General features: G+C 53.7%; 6 protein-coding genes across 6 annotated transcripts; 2 read left to right on the top strand and 4 right to left on the bottom strand.

Annotated features, from left to right (window-relative positions):
- Positions 1 to 99: 99 nt before the first annotated feature.
- Positions 100 to 2,109, top strand: SCP_0310860 (hypothetical protein; the record flags this gene model as incomplete). The annotated part of the gene is made up of 7 exons (XM_027756471.1): positions 100 to 540; positions 604 to 845; positions 894 to 1,116; positions 1,171 to 1,448; positions 1,501 to 1,836; positions 1,902 to 1,995; positions 2,056 to 2,109. The coding sequence occupies 7 exons, from the start codon at positions 100 to 102 to the stop codon at positions 2,107 to 2,109; spliced, it is 1,668 nt and encodes a 555-aa protein (XP_027612272.1).
- A 304-nt stretch (positions 2,110 to 2,413) lies between these two features.
- SCP_0310850 (PIN domain-like protein) lies at positions 2,414 to 5,423 on the bottom strand (the record flags this gene model as incomplete). The annotated part of the gene is made up of 5 exons (XM_027756470.1): positions 2,414 to 4,543; positions 4,595 to 4,772; positions 4,826 to 4,941; positions 4,997 to 5,338; positions 5,400 to 5,423. 5 exons carry the CDS (start codon positions 5,421 to 5,423, stop codon positions 2,414 to 2,416), a joined length of 2,790 nt encoding a protein of 929 aa, XP_027612271.1.
- Positions 5,424 to 5,898: 475 nt separating this feature from the next.
- Positions 5,899 to 10,810, bottom strand: SCP_0310840 (DNA repair and recombination protein; the record flags this gene model as incomplete). The annotated part of the gene is made up of 31 exons (XM_027756469.1): positions 5,899 to 6,219; positions 6,279 to 6,494; positions 6,543 to 6,584; positions 6,639 to 6,652; positions 6,705 to 6,749; positions 6,801 to 6,859; positions 6,911 to 6,943; positions 6,995 to 7,088; positions 7,139 to 7,206; positions 7,257 to 7,360; positions 7,413 to 7,456; positions 7,511 to 7,798; positions 7,851 to 7,923; positions 7,980 to 8,086; positions 8,143 to 8,170; positions 8,224 to 8,345; positions 8,399 to 8,430; positions 8,484 to 8,504; positions 8,564 to 8,614; positions 8,668 to 8,739; positions 8,800 to 8,825; positions 8,880 to 8,953; positions 9,030 to 9,057; positions 9,117 to 9,138; positions 9,195 to 9,341; positions 9,396 to 9,470; positions 9,521 to 9,859; positions 9,920 to 10,018; positions 10,071 to 10,436; positions 10,491 to 10,589; positions 10,641 to 10,810. The coding sequence occupies 31 exons, from the start codon at positions 10,808 to 10,810 to the stop codon at positions 5,899 to 5,901; spliced, it is 3,279 nt and encodes a 1,092-aa protein (XP_027612270.1).
- A 611-nt stretch (positions 10,811 to 11,421) lies between these two features.
- SCP_0310830 (hypothetical protein) lies at positions 11,422 to 14,193 on the bottom strand (the record flags this gene model as incomplete). Its single annotated transcript, XM_027756468.1, has 16 exons — positions 11,422 to 11,606; positions 11,660 to 11,700; positions 11,751 to 11,923; positions 11,986 to 12,019; positions 12,083 to 12,110; positions 12,167 to 12,320; positions 12,378 to 12,485; positions 12,549 to 12,574; positions 12,625 to 12,748; positions 12,805 to 12,829; positions 12,877 to 13,039; positions 13,092 to 13,257; positions 13,314 to 13,438; positions 13,498 to 13,569; positions 13,616 to 13,735; positions 13,869 to 14,193. 16 exons carry the CDS (start codon positions 14,191 to 14,193, stop codon positions 11,422 to 11,424), a joined length of 1,869 nt encoding a protein of 622 aa, XP_027612269.1.
- Positions 14,194 to 14,803: 610 nt separating this feature from the next.
- SCP_0310820 (hypothetical protein) lies at positions 14,804 to 17,855 on the top strand (the record flags this gene model as incomplete). Its single annotated transcript, XM_027756467.1, has 7 exons — positions 14,804 to 14,992; positions 15,042 to 15,134; positions 15,186 to 15,338; positions 15,390 to 15,548; positions 15,600 to 15,750; positions 15,804 to 16,206; positions 16,262 to 17,855. The coding sequence occupies 7 exons, from the start codon at positions 14,804 to 14,806 to the stop codon at positions 17,853 to 17,855; spliced, it is 2,742 nt and encodes a 913-aa protein (XP_027612268.1).
- A 150-nt stretch (positions 17,856 to 18,005) lies between these two features.
- Positions 18,006 to 18,737, bottom strand: SCP_0310810 (GatB/YqeY domain-containing protein; the record flags this gene model as incomplete). The annotated part of the gene is made up of 5 exons (XM_027756466.1): positions 18,006 to 18,302; positions 18,368 to 18,466; positions 18,529 to 18,561; positions 18,621 to 18,664; positions 18,710 to 18,737. 5 exons carry the CDS (start codon positions 18,735 to 18,737, stop codon positions 18,006 to 18,008), a joined length of 501 nt encoding a protein of 166 aa, XP_027612267.1.
- Positions 18,738 to 19,940: the final 1,203 nt, after the last annotated feature.

The raw sequence follows: 19,940 nt of genomic DNA, 5'->3' as shown, positions 1-19,940 counted from the left end.
TCAACGACGACAACGGTTCGGAGCAGAGCGCTGGGAGTATCTTAACGAGCTGGCGATTTCTCAGTCTTGTGACATTTCCTCCTCGCTGCACAGCCTGCGATGATGGAGAACTCGTTCATGTCAACTGCGCGATTCCGGCGTTCATCGCAGGACAGCAGTGTCCTCATGCAGGCGCATGCAGAACGGCGGCGCTCATCTAGCCAGAGCGATGCGACACCGCGACAGGGAGGATTGCTGCAGGGCGGCGGTGGAAATAGCACGCCCGCGGGCACTGCCCCCAGCAGTGATGCTGTCCCACCGAGCGCTGACACTCCCCCCAAAAGACTTGCCTTTCTCCCAGAATTGCTATTGTCTGCCGCTTCAGGGAGCTCAGCTTTAATCCAGCGTTCCTCGCCCATCCCTTCCCAGTTTCTTCCAGTGCGCTCCCATTCTCGCGCAGAGTCCACTCTCGGCACCATTCCCCGTGAGCCTTCCCCTTCACCGACACCGATGACCGCGACATCCGGCGCGCAGGTCAAGGGCCACATATCCCCGACGAAGGTACGCGGTACACATCACTCGGTCCTACCCGGCGAAGCCGTTGACATAAGCGTTCTTCCTTAGGCGTCCTCGTCGCGGACATACGATTCGAAGCTCGTCTCCCGTGAGATGCATCGACTGGGCAACCTCGCACACCTCCCATCCCTTGCTCCTGCTCTCTCTGCTGCACAGTCCACGGTTTCCCTTGGCATGGCTCCATCCGCCGGATCGAGTATGTCGTCAGGTTCGTCCGGCGAAAATCCGTGGGCTTCGCTCCATGTCCATATCCTTCCGCTTTTCAACGGCGAGCCACTGCGAGTTCCACTGTGAGTGCACTCGATTGTTTGGTGTTCCGGTAACTGAATGTAGTGCAGTGAGGACCTGAATCAGCTTGTGAAGCGCCACGTCCAAATTGTCGTGTCCGCGTCGCCATCCAAGGCACTCACTACACTGGAGCATGATACATCAGAGTTACTTGCATCAGGTATGGTAACGCTGAACGCGAAGTTGTCGGGCATAGAGGACGAGAAGTTGGTAGCAAGGATAGTAGAGCTCTGGGGTTTCTTCTGGGACCAGATCCTGCCATACGTTGAAGGCGTGAGTCCAAGTCTGTCCCAGTGCTGTAGACTGCATACTCACATATTCGACCAGGCACTGCTGCCGCTGCAGACAGACCCATTACTGCTATCACTGTACCGTATGCCAAAGGCGCACAAAGCAAACTCACCAGTGACATCGCAGAACGGCAAGGGCTCGATCTCGTCCTTGATGCTTCAGTCCACGCCCCAGATCGATGTACGTACAGTGGCGCTCCAGTCTTTCCGTGACCGAATCATTCTTCCACTCTTCCCGCGACTGTATGCGCGCCTTACGCTTCCTAAAGAAGAGGCTGAGAACCCGGTCCTCCAGCAGCCGCGCCTACAGCAAATGTACGTGCTCACCTGATTCACGAAACCCTTACGCTAAATTCGTGCTCCGCAGGCTGCTCGTACTCGTATCACAGCACCCGCAACGTGCGCCTACGTTCTCGCTCACCGCACCTCCGCCGCCGCCAAGCGCGGGTGAGGCAGCAGTACAGCACCTCCTTCGCGCAGTGCGTGCGCCATTACCTCATCTGCAGCGCGCCTCCGCGGGCACGGGTGCGCCGTCGTTCGTCGCTGACGGGCTTCCACGCGACCGCCGTGGGCGCATCGCCCAAAAATATGACTACCCCGCGGATGTCGACGAGGAGGGTGGCGAGACCCCGCGTATTGGCGGCGTTGGAGGTGTCGCGTTCACGAGCCCGCGACGCGAGAAGGAGTTCTTTGACTCGCTCAGGTGAGGTGTCCTTTGTGCTATCGTGCTGCCCATGAGCTGACGAGTGTACTTCATTGATCATGCAGAAGTCCAGACGTGGATACCTGGGACGAGAGCATACACCGAGGCGAGGAGGAAGGCGGGATCGAGGAGGATGCGGAAAAGGATTCGGGCCAGCAGGTGCGTGCGCTGGCTATTAGTACGTCGCTAGCGCGTGGCTAATCGGCGCTGGCTGCACAGCACAACATTATGAACCGGTTGGCAGGCATGAGCCGCCGAAGAGAAGCGATTTGATGTGCATGGGGTTTCATCTTGGCTGCTGAGGTAGTGTGTATGACACTCGTATGTTATGGCTATAGTTTGGACTGTATCATTATGGGATAACTAATGATTGAATTTTTGCACTCGTGGTTTAAATACCGAATAAAAATCAAGAAAATAACGGGACTTTATGGTAACAACTCATCAGACAGAGGTATACAGGGTAAGAACACTACGAAGGTGGTATGTGTAGTTGTGCTTCTAGCATGTACAGTTCGATTGGAAGCTGGGAATAGCGACAACTTGTCGCTGAACGTGCCTTGGTAGAAGGGGACGATCAAGTGAAGTCGAACACCACTTCCGTGTCCTGTAGGAATGAGTCGAGGCCGAGCCCGCTGTCTTGGGAAGAAGAAGGCTCCAAAGGATGTCGCCGAAGCGCACTTCTCGCCGAAGCTAGCTCCTTGGTGGTGTCGGGCACTCGCGGACGCGCACGCGGAACGGGCTCTGCATCGTCGTCACTAGGAATTTCAATGACGTTCGAGCTATCAACGGTGGTACGACGCCGTAAGGGAGCCGGTGCGGGCAGGGGAAGTTGGCGCCGGGGGGGACTTGGGAGATCAGGAAAAGCCGCTGCTGCAACGCTTCGGCGCCTTACTGAGCCATCGGCCTCGTCTCCGAGACACATGTCGGGAAACGCGACGGCACCCGCGGCTGTCTTTCTGCGCTTTGATGCGCTCACGCTGGGCTCCGCTGCGCCCTGGATAGCGCACCCTGCCGCTGAAGCAGACGCTCGAGGTCTCATGGGGGCTTTGCCCTTGTTCTTTCTGCCCGACAGACCTGGCTTGATACCCAGGATTCGGTCAAACATGTCGTCGTACTTGGCCAACCGACCCGTGGCGGGTGGGAGCTTGTCGTCACTCGGCGCGGCGATGACACTTGCTGCTCCAGTAGCCTTTGCTCGGGATTTTGCGCCGGCACCAGCTTCGGACGCTCTGGTTGGCTTACGCCTCGCTGGTGCCTTGCCTTTCTCTTTGGCAGCCGGCGCAGCGTAGTTGCCCGAAATCTGGTCGAAAATATCATCATATCGGCCAGACGGGCCTGCCACTGGCTCTTCGAACTGAGGGTCTGCAGCGGCGATGCTGGGGCCAGCGTGGTCATTGTCCTCTGTGGCGAGCATGTCCGGGTCGTCGGGATCGGGATATGTGAAGAGGAACCCGCAGTTCCGTCGTGGCAGCGAGTTTCCCAGGTTGCTGAAGACTTCGGTGTGTACGGCGCTCTGCCCGGCGATGCTCTCAGCTTGACTCCTTGCAGAAGGCCCTGTAGTTTGACCCTCCGCTGGCACTTTCTTAGTGCGCATGCGCTGCTGCTTGGGCGGAGAGCCGCCGGCCAGGGAATCGACATCACTACTGGCGTCATCATCTCTCTGTCTCTTGCGCTTCCCCACAGTGCTCTTCTTCATCAGTTTGGCCTCCTCTGCAGCTTCAAAATTTTCGACAAGGCCCGGGTGTACTTGCCGCATGATCGACGCAGGCAGCCAAATGCGCAAAACGCTGTACGGGTCCGGTGGCGGCTTCTTGGAACTCTTCTCCCCCTGCTGGGAGCTTCCAAGGAGGAATTCCTGCATGTCGTCGTCCTCGAACGCGGAGTTTGTAGCGTTTTCCACGCAAAGGGTAGGCTCCGGGTGTTTTCCCTTGATCCCGGACTCCACCAGCTCGAGAAGCTGGTGTGGGTCCACCTCAACGCGGTACTCGAGGATATTGTCTGTCGACACGTGCTTGCGCGAGCCCACGATCTTCTTCAGCAGCGGATGCAGCTCACCCTCATCCCTCGCCACCAGCGCTGGCGCTGGGTCCCGCCGCACAAATGCCGCCGCATAGCGGTCCACCTCGCTCGGATTTAGATACTTCTTTATCAGCGCGGCGGGGGTACCCACACCTTCGTGTCTCGCGGGTGTAAGGAGCCCGCGTACTGCCAAGCCGTTCTGCCCAGCAGCGATCCGCCGATCTTTCTCGCGTTTGTCCACCTCCAACGCGACGCGTCGCAGCACGCGCATGACCGCCGCGCCCCAGAGCAGGTCGCGGAAGCGTTTGATGATCGCCGACCGGTGTCCCCACTCGTCGAAGTGGTCCTCACAAAACCCCGCGATCCGCGGCAGGCTTAGCTCGCCTGTGTCGCGCAGTGCCCCGCCACCGCCGCGCTCGCTGTCACGCCTGCTGCAGATCGGGTTCGCGTAGTTCTCGAGGCTCTTCATCGACGGAAAGGTGTCCGGCAAGGAGAGAGATGGGTACTTGCGCGGAAGGAACCCGCGTGAGTTCGTACGCAGCTCCGCGTTGATCTCGATGCGCCAGGCTCCGAGTACCCCGCGAATATCTTGCTGGAAACGTCTCTCGGACGCTGTGAGGAGGCGGTCGCCGAAACCGCAGCGGGCGAGGCCGTAGGCTATCTGGATGCCAAATCCTCTGAGGCCCTGGAGCCAAATGTGTCAGCGGCGAAGTAATCAACGCGAATTCCCACTGACATCGTCGTAGTCGCCTCCCGAGAGTAGCGCACACAGGATGAGTCCCCCTCGCGACATTCCAACTGCCGGATGTATACGAATGGCGTCCGCGGAAATGATCATCACGTGGTGTTTGCTCGCTTTGCCCTCAGTGTTCAGTGCAGGATGAGGTTTGTTACCTGACAGTGTCGGACTTGCGCTGCACAGGAAAAGTTACATGAGGCCACTTGAGAAAATCATGTAGCCACTCACTTCCTGATGACGGCTTGAGCGCCGAAGACCAGGGCGTCTACATCGTCCGTCATGACAGCGTCAATGATGCCTATGCGATTGAGATGGGCTAGTTCCGCCTCTGCCTCACCGAACGCCTTGGAAAGCGTGAGATTCAAGCGTCACGATTTGTGGGAAAGAGACGGAAGTCACCATTCTCCACTCCATGCCAAAGATATCGAGGAGTTTCTTCATGCCAGCCGTGAGGTTATGAGAACCCGCCTTGCCCATCCTGCTTCCCCGTTTGACCTTTGGCCTCTCGCGACCATCGAAGACGAAGAGTGGCAAAATTGGTAGTTCTGCTAGTGCTCGCAGTCGGAAAAACAGAAGTCGGAGCTCGGGGTTCTCGCCGCCTTTGCTGAAGGTGGCGTGTTGATACCATATGCTAGCGTCTATGCCTACACGGTATGCTCGGCAGCCAAATTCGTTCTTCTCGAAACCATCGACAACAGCGAGGTGGGCGAGTGAGCGTGAGCGGCCCGCCTTTATGAGAATCTATTCAAAATACAGTCAGTTTCATCAACAAAAACTGGGAATAAATCGGAAGATAACTTGCGTCCCAAAGACCCTGCACGCCCATGCTAGAAGATGAGATGAGAAGCTGATGCGGCGACGTCGAGACCTAAAAGCTAGAATAAGCGCCGAGCACTTGACGCGACTTGTCACAGCGGTGTGACAATGCTTTGCATGTGACATATCGTGTCACCCTTCCGCTCAGCCACGATGCTCATCAGCAAAATTTACTTCACCCGTTTAATTTACTCTGATCATTGTTTCTGTTTCTGTTCTCCTCTCCGTCCGATTGTCTCCGCGCGCTACCTTAAACTGGGTGCTGCTTACGTACCTAAGCTATGTCATTAGCGTGGTCAGCTAATCTTATTTGTTTTCTCGTTTTTTTACTACTTATCCGGCTACTGTAGCTAAGATACACTAAGTACTGTACGATATAGCAGAACGCAGTTTAGCAATTCGGTGTCATGATTATTAATCCCATAGAGTTGGGGAGTTTCGAGTACTTGCCACTGGCAGACCCAAGCGACGGCGAGACGCACCCTCTACCCTTCGTCATCCCCGTCGGATTGACTTCCTTCTCCCGGAGCCTTCGATGAGCTCCGTTCAAACAGAAACGAGATTGTGCCTCCTGGGACCTGGTCCACCGTCATGGGGGGCGCACTCTCCGCTAACACATTCTGTAGATCGATCGCGTCCAAGAGCGAGTGGAACGACGAGGAAGCACGTCGTTTCTCACCATCCGGCGCGTACAGCATTTCCCGAAGGATATCATCCTGTACCTGCTCTCCAGCACCGCGCGCGAGGCAGTGGATGTGTGTCCACTCTCCCAGTGCGGCGAGCTGTGCTTTCTTCTGCTTCATATACTGAGGGTGGGTATCTTAGCTTTGTTTCAAGCGAGGAGAGGGATTGTGCTCATGCTAACCGCTTTGTCCATCTTCGAGATTTGCTCTGGCTTGACTTGAGATGCGACAACAAAGCGCGTCTGAGCCTCACTGTCGCTCTCGTCCCCATCTTCGCTTCCACTGTCACTACGCTTCTCGTTTAGTTCGACAGGCCCCGTCAAGCCATTGCAGGGGCATTCCAACAGATCATGGGTATTGCAGGTGGTAAAGGGATGAACGGTGAAGATATCCCGGAGCTGCTCACATCAGGAGAGAATATTTACGCGAGGTAGTGGTTTACTCACATCTTTACGAGTAAATGAATCTGACTTGGATTCCGAAGTTCCCTGTAAACCTTGCTTAAGCCATGAGTAGCGTACAAAACACAACAGTATGCCCACATTTCCCATCAATGCTGCAGCCGAGACTCAGCTACTGACCAAGCTCTCGAAGAAAAAATTACTCACAGTTACTTAGCCCAAGTTTTGTCACCTGGCGCTGGTATATTTTCTCTGCAGGTAGTCATTACCCAACACCGGCGCACCGCGCAGAAACTCACGCACCATCGATTGTTCCGGCCGTGAGGAAGCGATAGATGAACACTGGGCGCTTCTGTCCGTCTCTGGAATGAATGGTGAGTCCTGGATATGCACACTCACGAATCATGACCCACCGGTGGATCCGGGCCATGGATTGTAGGTCATGACTAACAAAAAGAATGAACGCTCGTTCAAGTGTGATGCCATCTCGTCCATACCTTGGATTCCAGTCGGAGTCAATCAGACACAGCCTAGATGCACCAATCAAGTTCAATCCTACACCTCCGGCCTTGGAACTGAGTAGGAACAGGACTAGGCGCCATGTCAGGAATGATGGTGACTGCCTACTTAGATGTACTGACATCGTTTTGCCTGTGAGGCCTTGTTGAATTCGTTCACGTATTCTTGCCTCTTCGGCGCGGGCGTCTGGCTATGAACTGGCGTCAATCTCGCCCTAGCCGGGGTGTAAAGCTGACCCACCCGTCCAAGCGGTGGTAAGTATAACTTTTCTTCTTACAATATGCTTCTACGATATTCAGCGTAGAAGTGTAGTGTGAAACGATGATACACTTCTCCTCAGTGTTCTGAGGAACTCATGAGCAGAATGACAACCTGCGCAGAAAGTGCGGGGTTTACCTTGCGTAGCGACCGCAGCAGGTTTGCCAGAGCGGTTAGTTTACCTGGAAGCGTGGAGAGTCACAACTGTGCCGATCACGAAAAAGTTGCATCCTCACCACTGAGCGACACATCCTCTACCTGCGCCCCCGAAGGCATCAACTGCATCGCTTCCTCGATCGCATTCCGTTTGATGACATCTCCACCCCGGTCGGCCTTATTCTTCGCCTGGTCCAATGTTGCCTTGAGCAAGATCGGACTATTGCTGATCTTCGTCAACATGCTGATGAGAGCCAACGACTCTGCGGTTGAGTTCCTAACGAGGTTGTCCAACTTGTCGGCCGTCAGGATCTTGTTGAAGATCGAGAGCTGTAGCTTGGTGGGTGTGACAAAAACCACGTATTCGTCTATAGAGTTTAGTGAGACAACCTGGCATTGGGAAGACGGAGAGAAGCGAACATTTGGGCGGCAAGTACTTCTTAAGAATCGTGGCATCCCTCCTAAGCACGAAACTGCGAGCAATAGCGGAGAGCTGTGTCCACCGTTAAGCTCAGAAATATTGAAGCAAGAGAATAACAAGGCACATGCCTGAGCTGAGCGCGCCTCGCCGACCTCGGTCTCTTTGGCTGAGCATCCCGGTGCACGACTCTTCAGGATCGGCGTCTCATATACTCGACGGAATGTGTTATAGTCGTCTGTCAGTGTAGTAGTCAGGTACTAGTATTACTAGACGTAAAATTGTGGGGCGTACCAAGCAGACCCGGATTGCAAAAATCCGCCTGATATTCACGATCAGCTCACGACTTCAGTGAAAAGATGATAAAACTCTCACCATTGCATGGAACTCCCCTAAATCATTCTGAATCGGCGTACCAGAGAGGATGACCCTACGAGGTGTGCGTAGGGCTTCGAACATGGTCGACGTCTTGTTATTAGCCGACTTCAGTCTGTGACCTAATACCCCTGGAGTCAAGATACACCTCGCACATCTAAGCTTTCAATCTTACCTTCGTCACAGATGATGAGACCGATAGGTGGACTGGAAATAATGTGTAAGCCTGACTGAGGCTTCCACAGATAACAATCCCTTACTTGCAGTAGGCCAAGTCGCCGCTAGCTCAAATAATTTATTCAGACAACGTCATGAGAATACGGCAAAAACAGAATCTCACATCACCGTACGAAGGCGTTCATAGCCAATCACGAGGACCTGGTGTACACGTCTGAGAAGAGAGAGTCAGGAAGGTTTTCGTTTCCAACACAGAGAGATACTTGCGAATTGATGAACTGCTTAATTGTAGACTTATCCTTGTCGCCGACAAATACGCCAACGCGGTCCTTTCCGAGCCTACCGGCAAGTCAGAAATGACGGAAATAGAGAACGATGGCGACTTGACAGAGATCGCACCATTTGTGGAATTCGTTTTTCCAGTTCTATGAAGGGGTGGCTGACTGCAGCCCAGTACGTGGCAAAGACACGGAACTCACGTTAATTAGAGTGACTGGACAAACAATGAGTATTTTGCCGACCACAGGGCTACCTCCAGCATATGGATTCTGTTCTGTGTAAAGGTAAAATGGATGAAAACATTTAGTGAGACAAAGTACGTCCAGGATCGGGGAGCATGATATTCGCACTCAGTAATGTCCATGCCAACGCGATCGTCTGAAGGCAATATGACTGCTCAATAACCGAAATAGTTCGGAACACATGGTAATAGGTACCTGCAAGGTCTTTCCCATTCCCCTGGATAGGAATCGATATTACTGAGTGAATTGGGACCAAAGTTGGGAATGGCTTACATCTCATCGGCCAGAATGCAACCTTGTCCCTCATGCTTCCGCAGGCCCATGACGCACTCGTACAAGAATTTGACACCTTCCACTTGATGCGGCCTCAAGTGCCGCGCTAATACAGGGTCGATCACCACTGCTACGACAGGCAAGTTCCTGCATGACAAGCAGCTAAGCGCGCACGTTCAGAGACCCCAGAATCTAACTTACTTCCTGTTGTACTTCGCGACATGCTCCTTTGTAGGTGCCTTCATGACAACTGCTCCTTCAGCGTCGGGATCATGTCTTACAAAAACGTCAACTATAATCCATCCTGATAAGTGGAAGGCGCATACAGTGGGCCTTTTGGCTTCTGTTTGGGAGCAGCTTGCCCATAGAAGGACGTCGGGGGGATATATGTCTTCAATGCTCCTTTGGAATCCGGAGTAGACGAAGATTCCCCCTTCACGGGTGCGGACTCGCTCTCACGCCGTGCTTGCAACAGAATAGAAGGCCGCAGTGAAGATGGTGGACTACTACTCAGCTCGATATCTGGCTCAGGCTGAGCAGTTCGCCCGGCGACTCTTGGAACTTCTGATTCAGAAATTTGGATGTCGAGTTCTATCTCTTTGCCACCAATATTAGCTTTCCAGGTGCTATAGAGAGGCAAGCCGTCCCATTTTCTCGTCCCCATACTTGACGAATGAATATCATTAACTCTGGAAGATATAGTTCCGCATACAGTCGACACTCACATGAGACCTTTATCCGATATTAGTGTAATCTTGTCACCTCGATGCGTGACAAAGGCATCTCCTTCCCATGTCTTGTGTTTCTTCGATTGCGGTTTCCGCCTAAGCTTGCTGTCTATCAGTGAACGCCCTGTGGACCAGATGTTTCACAAACCAATTTGCAGTCCAGAATGTATTTTGAACTTGAGCCTTTACCGCAGACTTCTCCGAGGAAGATACTAGATCTACCGCTTCCAAGTCTATGGCCTGCTTCTGAGATGCAAATTTGGAGAGGACCGAGGGAGACTTGAATGAATTCATCGCCTTCGGCCTCAAGGGCACAAACTGCTTGGCTGTGGCACCAGTACTTGCGAGTATCGGTGAACACGACCCAGCACCTTTGCCAAACACTCTGCCGGACAGAAAGTCTTCGCGGTCTACGGGCCTGTCTACTTCAAGCTCTTTCGTACCCACTGTGAAGTTCGCACTCTCGATGATTTGGTGAGGGCCCTCTATACCTTGGGCCTTCCCAAACGTCAACCTGAAGGGAATGAATTAAAGACAGGATCAAGAGCGAATACTCGAGAACGCGTACTCTTTCCCGGCCATATCGAAGAGCTTGCAGAAGGAACCCTGGACGACCATCACCGCGTCCCCATCCCATGTTTTATGCTTTTTGTATTGAGGTGCCCGCCTTCATAAGGTATGAGACCAAGCTTTCACTCATACAAAAACTTGTACGTACCATTGCACCATCCAATACTGCTCATACGGTGTCCGGCTGTTCTCACCCGTTGCCACCGTCGATGGTCCTTCACTGAGTGCCTGTCTTTTACGGCCGGCCAAGTTCGGGTCATGGACGTCTGACTTGCGTTTCTGCCCTCCCACAAGCTGTGGGTTTTGAAATGCAGGCATCAGTTTCGAGAGCGAGTGGTGATGGCGGTGGTTGAGAACCTGTCACAGCTTCGCACACGGTCACGGTGACGCGACGCGTCCTGTCAGAGCACGTGGACGTGATCACGACTAGTGCGTCTGACTTCCGCCAGATTGACGGTCCCGTCACGCGAGTCACGCGGCCATTTACAGTCCATTTACGGTCCCTCCTGCCTAATCCGTCCACGCGCGTCGCCTGACCGAGCGCCGGCGCGAGTCCCCAGCCAGCCTCGCTGAACGGAAGGAAAACGGACGTCGGACACGAGAGGACATGCGAGCGCCGCACGCGAAGGTCGCGGTGCGTCCGCGAAGGTCGGTTAGCCAGTTTCCGAGCGCTCTGAGCAATTGTGTCACAACAGAAACATCAGAATCTCTAGCTTTGAAGCGATAGTTTGGCTGACAAATTTCACATACACTGGCAGACCTATAAGGGAAGCAATCTCCGTACATTAATCATAACAGCGAGTGTCAAGATGGACAAAGCCGACGCAATTACATATCAGCGTGTTTCCCCAGCTCAACCACCGCAATATCCTCAAAAGGTTTAAAAAAATAACTACAGTGTTTAAAATAGCATGGTGAATAGCACCTGCTCAAATCTCTCCATACACTGGTCTACCGTCGATAACCGTGGCTATCACCTTCGTGTCAAGAATCTGATTTGCAGGAACGGTCATGATATTCTGCGAGAGAACGATATAATCCGCGCGCTTGCCAACCGCGATGGATCCGAGTGTGGTTTCCGTGAATGATGCATACGCGGGGTCGATGGTCATGCCTGCAGAACCCTGTATGTGAGCGACTTGGGCTCAGAGCCATTCGAAGTCTTACCCTTCAGGGTCTCTTCTCGAGTCATGCGTTGCTCAGGGAACCTGTTCGGTATTAGAAGTGGATCGCGTGATACAGGTAATTCCACACTCACCAGCCGCCCGGACCATGGGGCGAGCTGCCATCCGGCGACAGCCGCGTGACTGCAGCGTAGAAGGTTGCGAGCGGGTTCAGATCTTCAACAGGGAAGTCGGTGCCAAGTGTAATCCTTGCGCCGTGGTCAATGATGCTGCGGAATGCATACAGCCCCTTCATACGCTCGGCACCCTGCGTTGGTGTATCTGAATTCAGCGGCACCGCTCAACGGACGCTGGAAGTTGGGCACTCACTAGCCGCTCTTCTGCGTACCACATGTCACTGATGCTGAGATTGGAATGTATCACTTATTTATCAGCCTGAAGCGCCTCTGTTGGAGATAGAACTCACGCATGCGTCGGTTGGATACTTGCGATGACTGAAGGATAATATCATTATCAGTTGATAGACCGACAACGATGGTATGCTACTTACCTCCCAGGTCTCCGAAGCGTACCATGTCAGCTTCGGTCAAAATCTGGGCATGCTCGAGTCGCGGCCGGAGCGCCGTCACATTAGCCTCCTGCAACGCAGCCTCGAATGCATCCAGAACGACACCGTTTGCACGGTCGCCGATAGCATGTACATTCTACGAATGCGAGACTATGACTACAGTCATAGAGTGCGTTCATAACGGATCACGCACCACCTGCCATCCATCTCTCATGAACTTCGGAACTATCTCATTCAGCGTCTCTGGGGAGATGCGCATGACACCCCGGGTGGTAGGATGATCCGCGTACGGTTCATATAGCTAGAAGTACCCGCATTTGTTCAGTAAATATTTCCTGGCTTCACCCATCAAGACGAGACATACCGCTGCGCCGCCGGACCTGAGAGCCCCTGAAAACCCTTCGTCAGCATCAACCTACGACCTCAAGGTGACAACTCACCATCCGCAAATACTTTAATGCTCCGTATAGTAAGCGTGTTATCTGCGGCACCTACGATTTTGGTTGTCCTATCCCCCCAGTAGTCGGCGCTCTCATTGAAGTACGTCATGCCGTAGATACGGATCTGAAACCGCAGATATGATCAACGGGCAGCCAACTGATGTGGGCACCTACACCGACCGGCAATTTGCCAGCGTTAGCACGCCTGCAGAAATGTCAATGTAGTTCGGAAAGGCTCATCGATACACCTACTTTCGGAAGAATTCAAGGGAGATGGGGTCTAATCCCGCATCATGGATCGCAGTCAGGCCGCGCTTAAGTGCTTCTTGAACGGTCGCCATGAATCGTCTCTCGAGCGTTTCATAAGTGGGCTTGGGCTTCTTGATTAGGTCCTGAGCGTTGTCCAGGAATACACCTAGCTCCAAGGTCATGATTAACGGTTGCGCAGATAAGACATACGGACACACCTGTAGGGTTGCCCTCAGAGTCGCGGAGAATGACGCCACCATCAACTTCCATTGGCAATGGCCCCATAGACTCGACCACCTTCCGCGAAACCCACATAGCATGGCCATCCTTGCTTTGCAAGATGATAAGGCGGTCTGCCACAATGGGGTCGGCTTCAAAATATTTCTGGTTTCAAAGCAACGTGAAATAGAGGAGAATGCATTCAAAAGTGTGGCACCAACATAGCTTGGGAACCCCTCTTGTGGCCACTGAGTATGGTCCCAGCCCCAACCTTCGACATACTGGAATCGGTCGTCGCGGATGTCCGGATGGGTGAGGACGTAGTCCTTGACGCGTTGCACGGCATCTGTTGCTCGATAAGACCAACTGCAGACCAAGTTCAGATGTGAAACAACAAAGGCAAACCTGGAATAGTCTTAGCGCCCTCAATAGGCATGAGCTTTGTTGCACCGTATTCGAGGATGTGGGCGTGTGAATCTGCAATGGCTGAGTTGCCTTACCCATGCGATACAAGTTGACCTACCACTCAATCCCGGAACAATTATTTGGCCAGGTTCAGTGTACCGAATCTCAAGGGTCGTAGCATGTCCTGAGGAGGCATTCCACAAGGAAGTGGCACCGTTCCAACGCGCCTTCACTTCGTCTGGATAGAAGTGAGTACGAAGTCATGACAGGGGAACGCAAGCTGCGGATCTAAATAGCACAAAGACCGAGCGAGGCCACAGCGGTGGCGGCAACCGGTGTGGCGGACAGTGATTCGTAGAGCAAACACGTACCTAGCGAGCCTGCATAGACGAAATAATACTCGCGGACAACAAGGCACTCCACGCGTGCATTAGAATCGTCGATAGTATAAATATTGGCGCCATCCGAAGAACACAGAGCGTAAACTTCTGGCAAAGGCGCAGCCGACCGAGAGCGAAAGTAAATAAACAGCGAGAGGGCTACGGAAGCCAGCAGGATATAGACACGCGCTCCGAGGTACCCCAATGGCGCGGGAGAAGCACTTGTGGCGATCGTAGTAACATTGTCACTGTGATGCTTCTCGTCAAGAACGGGTTGACGCCTGCGCAGGTTAGTAAAATCCTCTGGAGAGGGCATAGCTGGGGGTCAAATTCTGACGGACAGACACCAACATGACGCTCTATAAGTACTTCGCCGCATCGGCAAATGACCGGGAGCAAGTCATAAAATTGACAAGATCTGGCATGCGCAGGGGTATTGTTGCCATTTTCCTGGGAGGCTGGCGTCTCTTCGCCAATTTAGCTGCCCATCGGCGCTTCCGGGAGCGCCCGTTAGTGATCAATTAATGATTGGCGCTCGAGGTTCATGCATATTTCCTGAACTTCGACTCAACTTCTGCTCGCCATCGAAACGCCTTTTATGTATTCCTGACACAGGCTTTCGTGGTCCGAGCTACACGGTGCCGAAGTATGAAAGTTTACAGGTCGAAGTGCGCCTGCGGCCGGTCTGCTGCGCTCCGGATTTTCAAATTTCTATCCAGGTATTTGGACTTATTGATAATAAATAATTCAAAATAAATTCAAAAGCAATCTGGCTACGCCACGTCCCTTGTTGCGGGCGCTTGATTGACCGCGCATGTCGGCGTGCTGCAGGTTCGCTGAAACATTCCTCCACCGGCACAGGCTCCCGTTAACCACCTGTCAGCGTCTCAAAGTGAAGAACGGCCTCCTGTCTGTCACTGTCAGCAATGCCGCTGAACGACATGGTGCGGCAGAGGCTCCAACCTCTGACCGCCGCAATGACGTCCAACAGGATCTTCCTGTACTTCGTCTTCAGCGTACTCGCAGTTGTGGGTGCTGTGGCAAATGCTTGTCGGAATCACAGCAACTTCTACTCGGTGACTGTATATCTCTCGCGGAGTGGGCGGAGTGTCCTGGTAAGCATAGCGGCTTCGCCTGCAAGTGCTTTTGTGACCCCCGTTTCAGATACTCGCCAACTTTGGGTTCATACTCTCTCTGTTATGCGGTAGACTTCTGCAGCGGCTCTTCTTTGGCCCTCTGCAGGCTCGCGAGGTGGAGGTGTGCATCACCTGCCACTACCTTGCGCTTTCTATACTAATCCTTCGATAGCGTCTGTACGATCAGACATGGATGTTTGTCACGGAATCTCTCCTGGCATTCACCATTTTCCGGGACGACTTTGACATTCCGTTCGTGCTCATGTTTGGGTTCCTCCTGTTTGTTAAGTGCTTCCATTGGCTTGCACAAGACCGCGTTGAGTCGGTGCGTCGTGACGACCGATGCACTGTTAGCGCCTATTCATCCATTCTTCAGATGGACCAGACCACATACCCTGGTCCTCCTACACTCTTCCATATCAGAATGGTCGGCTTGTTTGGCCTGTTATTTTGGACCGACCTCCTCATGTTTGTTCTCGCCGTCGAAAGCACGTACACAAACGGGATCGGTGGAATGGTACTTTTTGCCAGCGAGGTAAGCGGATGTTCTTTTCCGCACGATCTTATGATCTTATCAGCGACTCAGTATGCCATTCTTATGGCAAGTGTTTGGAACGCGACGGCTAGGTATACCCTTTCCGTTCTCGACTTCAGAAGAGCACGAACAAGAGGGGGCGAGAATGCACCTCCATGGGAACACAAGAGCATGTATGTGTTCTATGTCGAGCTAGCCACTGGTGAGTTGCTATGTGTCACTGTGCTCATCATTCTGACCGATCATTTCGCACAGATTTTTTGAAGCTGACAACCTACCTCGCCTTCTTCATGATTATCCTCACCTTCTATGGTTTGCCTCTCAACATAGTGCGTGATGTTTACCTGACCGCACGTTCCTTCATCACTCGTGTGCGCGCCCTCGTCCGTTACCGCAATGCAACCCGGGATATGGACCGCCGTTATCCCAATGCAACCGAGGCCGATTTGTCCGAGACGTCTGATAGGACGTGCATCATCTGCCGTGAAGAAATGGTCGTGCGTGATACGCAGCAACCGGCCGGCGCCGGTCCAGCTGCACCGGCGCCTGTGCAGCAGGACGGTCCCAATATGACACCCAAAAAGCTTCCTTGTGGCCACATCTTCCATTTCCAATGCCTTCGATCGTGGTTGGAACGGCAACAGAGTTGCCCAACGTGGTTGGTGTTCCGTTGCACTGTGTGCGAGCGGTTGTATTAATCTTCTGTTATGTAGTCGTCGCCCAGTGCTGGAACCAGATCCGCGCAACCCAGGGCAGGCCCAAGCTCGTCAGCCGGGTGTTCCACAGCCAGGCGCAGTCCCACAGCCGGGGCAACAGCCTGTACAAGCAGCCGGTTGGCTTGGCCGTATACTTGGATTTGTCGTACCACAACCTCTTGTTGCAGGTCCAATGCCGCATGGGCAGTGGGTACCTGTAGGTGCTCTTCCACAGCAGCAGCAGCAGCAGCAGCAGCAAGGTAATTTTGGCTGGGCGCCTGGGCAGGTACCTCCGCCGCCCCCACCAGGATACTATTATCCAGTCCAATACCCGCTACCGCCTCCCCAACCTCAGCAGCTGCAACCACCTCCAGTATTCCGAGGATTTTATGGGCCGGGTGGTGTCTGGCAACCATGGGTGGACCCACAGTGGTTAGCACAGCAGCAGAATCCACAAGCACAAGCACCCGCCCAAACGCCACAGCAGCGTCCACAACAGTCGAGAGATACAACACCAATTTCGGTAGGCGAAGCTACTCGTCCACGGGTTTCGCTGCCTGGTGCACCACCCGTACCTACCGCCACGGCGCCTACCGCCTCCGCAGCAAGTGGCTCTGCGCCAGCAGCGACAGACCGCCCGTCTACGCCAAGAGATGCGGCAGCAACGGCCGCTTTGCCACGATTGAATCCTTCGGGATCAGTTACCGAGGCTCCGCCCTTAGCGGCTGTGTCTGGTGGTCCGGTGAACTCACCTCCGGTTCGGGCATCAGTGCCTACCCCTACGACAACCACTGTTTCTCCACCGTCGGTGGCTGCATCAGAATCAACTTCTCCCGCCATTTCCACGTCCACAGATAACGCCGGTTGGCCGACACCTCAACCGCCCCACAATCACGATGGAGTTTCGGGGATACCCTCCTTGCTCCCACTGTATGACTTTGGACCGCTGACGGGACGGGCACCGCGTCCACCTCCGAATGGCTACCCTGGATATTTATCTTCGGCGCCCTCCCCTTATTTTCGCGGCACGGGCACACCGTCCGGACCCCAGCCGCCCCAGCCCCGCACTTACAGACCCGCACTACAGCAACAAGGAGGTCAACGGACGTTAACGCGCGCCGTTGTGCATGATCCTCGCACACCGCTGTCGCAGTTGCCAGCTACTATCACGGATGCACAGCTCGCGAGGCTCGACCGTCTTACTCGTGAGGCAATCGACGAGCGCCTACGCGTACTCGAAGGCGTCTCTGGGGCAGTGTATAGGTGTATCGAGGAGCTCACGCGGGTGCGGAGCGTCTTGCCCATCTCTGCTGCGGTAGGGCACGCGCCGGATCAGGAACGGACAGCTACTGGCAGTGCGACGGCCAGTGTCAGTACCACTACTCCCGCGAGTGGAAGCAGTGGTAGCAAGACCAACGTCGAGACTGCTACCGATGTGGAGCCTCCTGTTGCTACCAAACCTCCGCGCGGAGCGCCCGTGCGGCTGGAGCCTAGCGAGTCGTCTGAGGAACGGAATGATGTAGACCCGGGGTCTCAGGACGGCGATACTGCTGTACTAACGGGTAGCTCTCCTGCAGAAGATGAGGCAATACCGCTTGACGTTGTGGAGTGATCTGCATGATCTTTTCGTCTCTTGATTCGGTTGTTCAGTTACTCAGTCACTGTTTTTTGTTTGCCGTTCTAGTGCGAAGAGCCTGTAATCCTATTATATTGCATCGCAACTTGTATACAATCCTGCAACACAACATTTATGGTATGGTCATCACGCGCTCTTCTCGGACAACAGTGCCTCTGCTCTGCGTTTTACTAGGTCAGTGTCGACGGATAACTTATCCACCTTCGCGTAGAAGGCCTTGAACACCAGACCTTGCGCCTTCTTTGAGGGAGTTCCAGACTCCATGAGTTGACTTTGGTCGGCGATTGTCTCCCGAAGAATGCGGTCGACGTCCGCTTCAGAAAGTAGAGGTGGCAGGAAGCTCTGCAGGAGGTTGGCCTCGAGTTTCTCCTTCTCGGCAAGGTCAGGACGGGAAGCTTTCTCATATTCCTTAGCGGCATCGGTCTGGATAGGTCGTTGAATCAAATACGCTTAGCTGACATGCTCGTAGAACGGATGAGTAGACTTGCCCTTCTAACCGCGGCCTTGCGCAAGATGGAGAGAATGACGGAGGATGAGACAAGTTCTGGGCGCGCCTTATCGGCCGCGTATACCTCGGCAAGAGCGGACTATTGAACAGCGCCACACGGCCGCTCAACGGCAGCAGAATACCTTTACGAGACTTACTTACGCGAATCGTCGTCGACTTGAAGGTATCTTTGCTCTACTTCAATGGACAAAATCGATCAGCACACTTCGAACGGTCGATGAAATACACCTGACCTTCATGGCAGACTTCAGTTCAGACATAAGCTGAGCACGGATATCTGTTGGAATGTTAGCCTCAATTTATCCAAGCATAGGACACATACCGGGGCTGCTGGTCGCCACGGTCGTCATTCGGTACACAACAACTGCACGCTGCTTCGTCAAATTGCGAAGCGGCGCAAGTATGCGAAGTGCAGATTGACTCTGCATTCTTTGCAAGTTTTTGAATATGCTACGGTGTCACGGAGATTCTAGAGTTGGGGACCGTGACGAGGTGGCGCCTAGCCTACGTGTTGTTGTCTACTGTTTGGCCAATCCACTCTCCCACGGCAACAGAGAGATTCTTGGACACGACACTAAGTATGTACATATGTATCTTAAGATTTCTTTCTCAACCCTACGCAGAGTACATCGACCGCAGAACTGTTATACACCGGGCTCTTACGTCTTTCCCACCATCAAACGGTCTTACACTATGATGCGAATTCTGTTCTTCTCGGACGTGAAACATTCAGTCCAGATCGACTGCAGGACTAGTTTGTTCGGGCACTGATGTAGCTTTCCTATCTGGAATCAGTATACCCGGACGTGCGGACGTAGCGCCATCTCCCCTCATTCACCGTTGAAGTTTATATCAAGCACTCGGCGGCTTGTTTTGTGCTCCGCGTAGCGCTTGTGGATTCTGTTCCGACAAGCTGGTTGAGCGCGATCGCGCTTCTCCTATTCCTGCTGCAGCCAGAGAGCGCCTAGGTTGTGTTTAGAAGTCGTAGCGCGGGTGCTTGCGAGTATCTGTTATTCTCGCTGTTTACCTGACGCATGCAGAGGCCTTCCATCAACTGGGCAAAGTTTGTAACATGAACGGAGCATCAAGAACGCCGTCTCCGACGACTGCGGTTTCTCGACGACTTTGCTTTACACCTGACCTGGCCCTGTTCTTCGGATTGGCCAGGCATATGTCTGCCCTTGATTCTGATTGAACTATGGCAATCATAGATTCCGAGCTGGAGTCTCCAGTGGAAATCTTCGCAAGGGTCAAGCTTCTGACAACTGTAGGCACCGCTCCACCTTCATTTTTGTGCCTGCGCCCCGCAAATTTTGAAGCTGTGTATGTCGATGCTTACAGCCACGCGTCTTTTAGGATATGCCTTCGTCCTGGACCTCTCGGCATACCTGCTCACCGTTTTCACGTGTCAGAGCACTCTCGGAGGACAGCAACCCCAGACATAGCAAATTAGTGAGATTCTACGTTTGCGGTGTTGCATCCCTGCTCCACACCAGCTTGCCGCCTTGCCTCCGACATGCAGATGTACCGCGTCATTGGCTGGCGGTGCTCGC

Source organism: Sparassis crispa (genome assembly GCF_003851025.1).
Source record: "Sparassis crispa DNA, contig_000002F, whole genome shotgun sequence".
NCBI lineage: Eukaryota > Fungi > Basidiomycota > Agaricomycetes > Polyporales > Sparassidaceae > Sparassis > Sparassis crispa.
The sequence above is the reverse complement of the archived record's forward strand: the minus strand, read 5'-3'. Positions and strand labels throughout refer to the sequence as shown.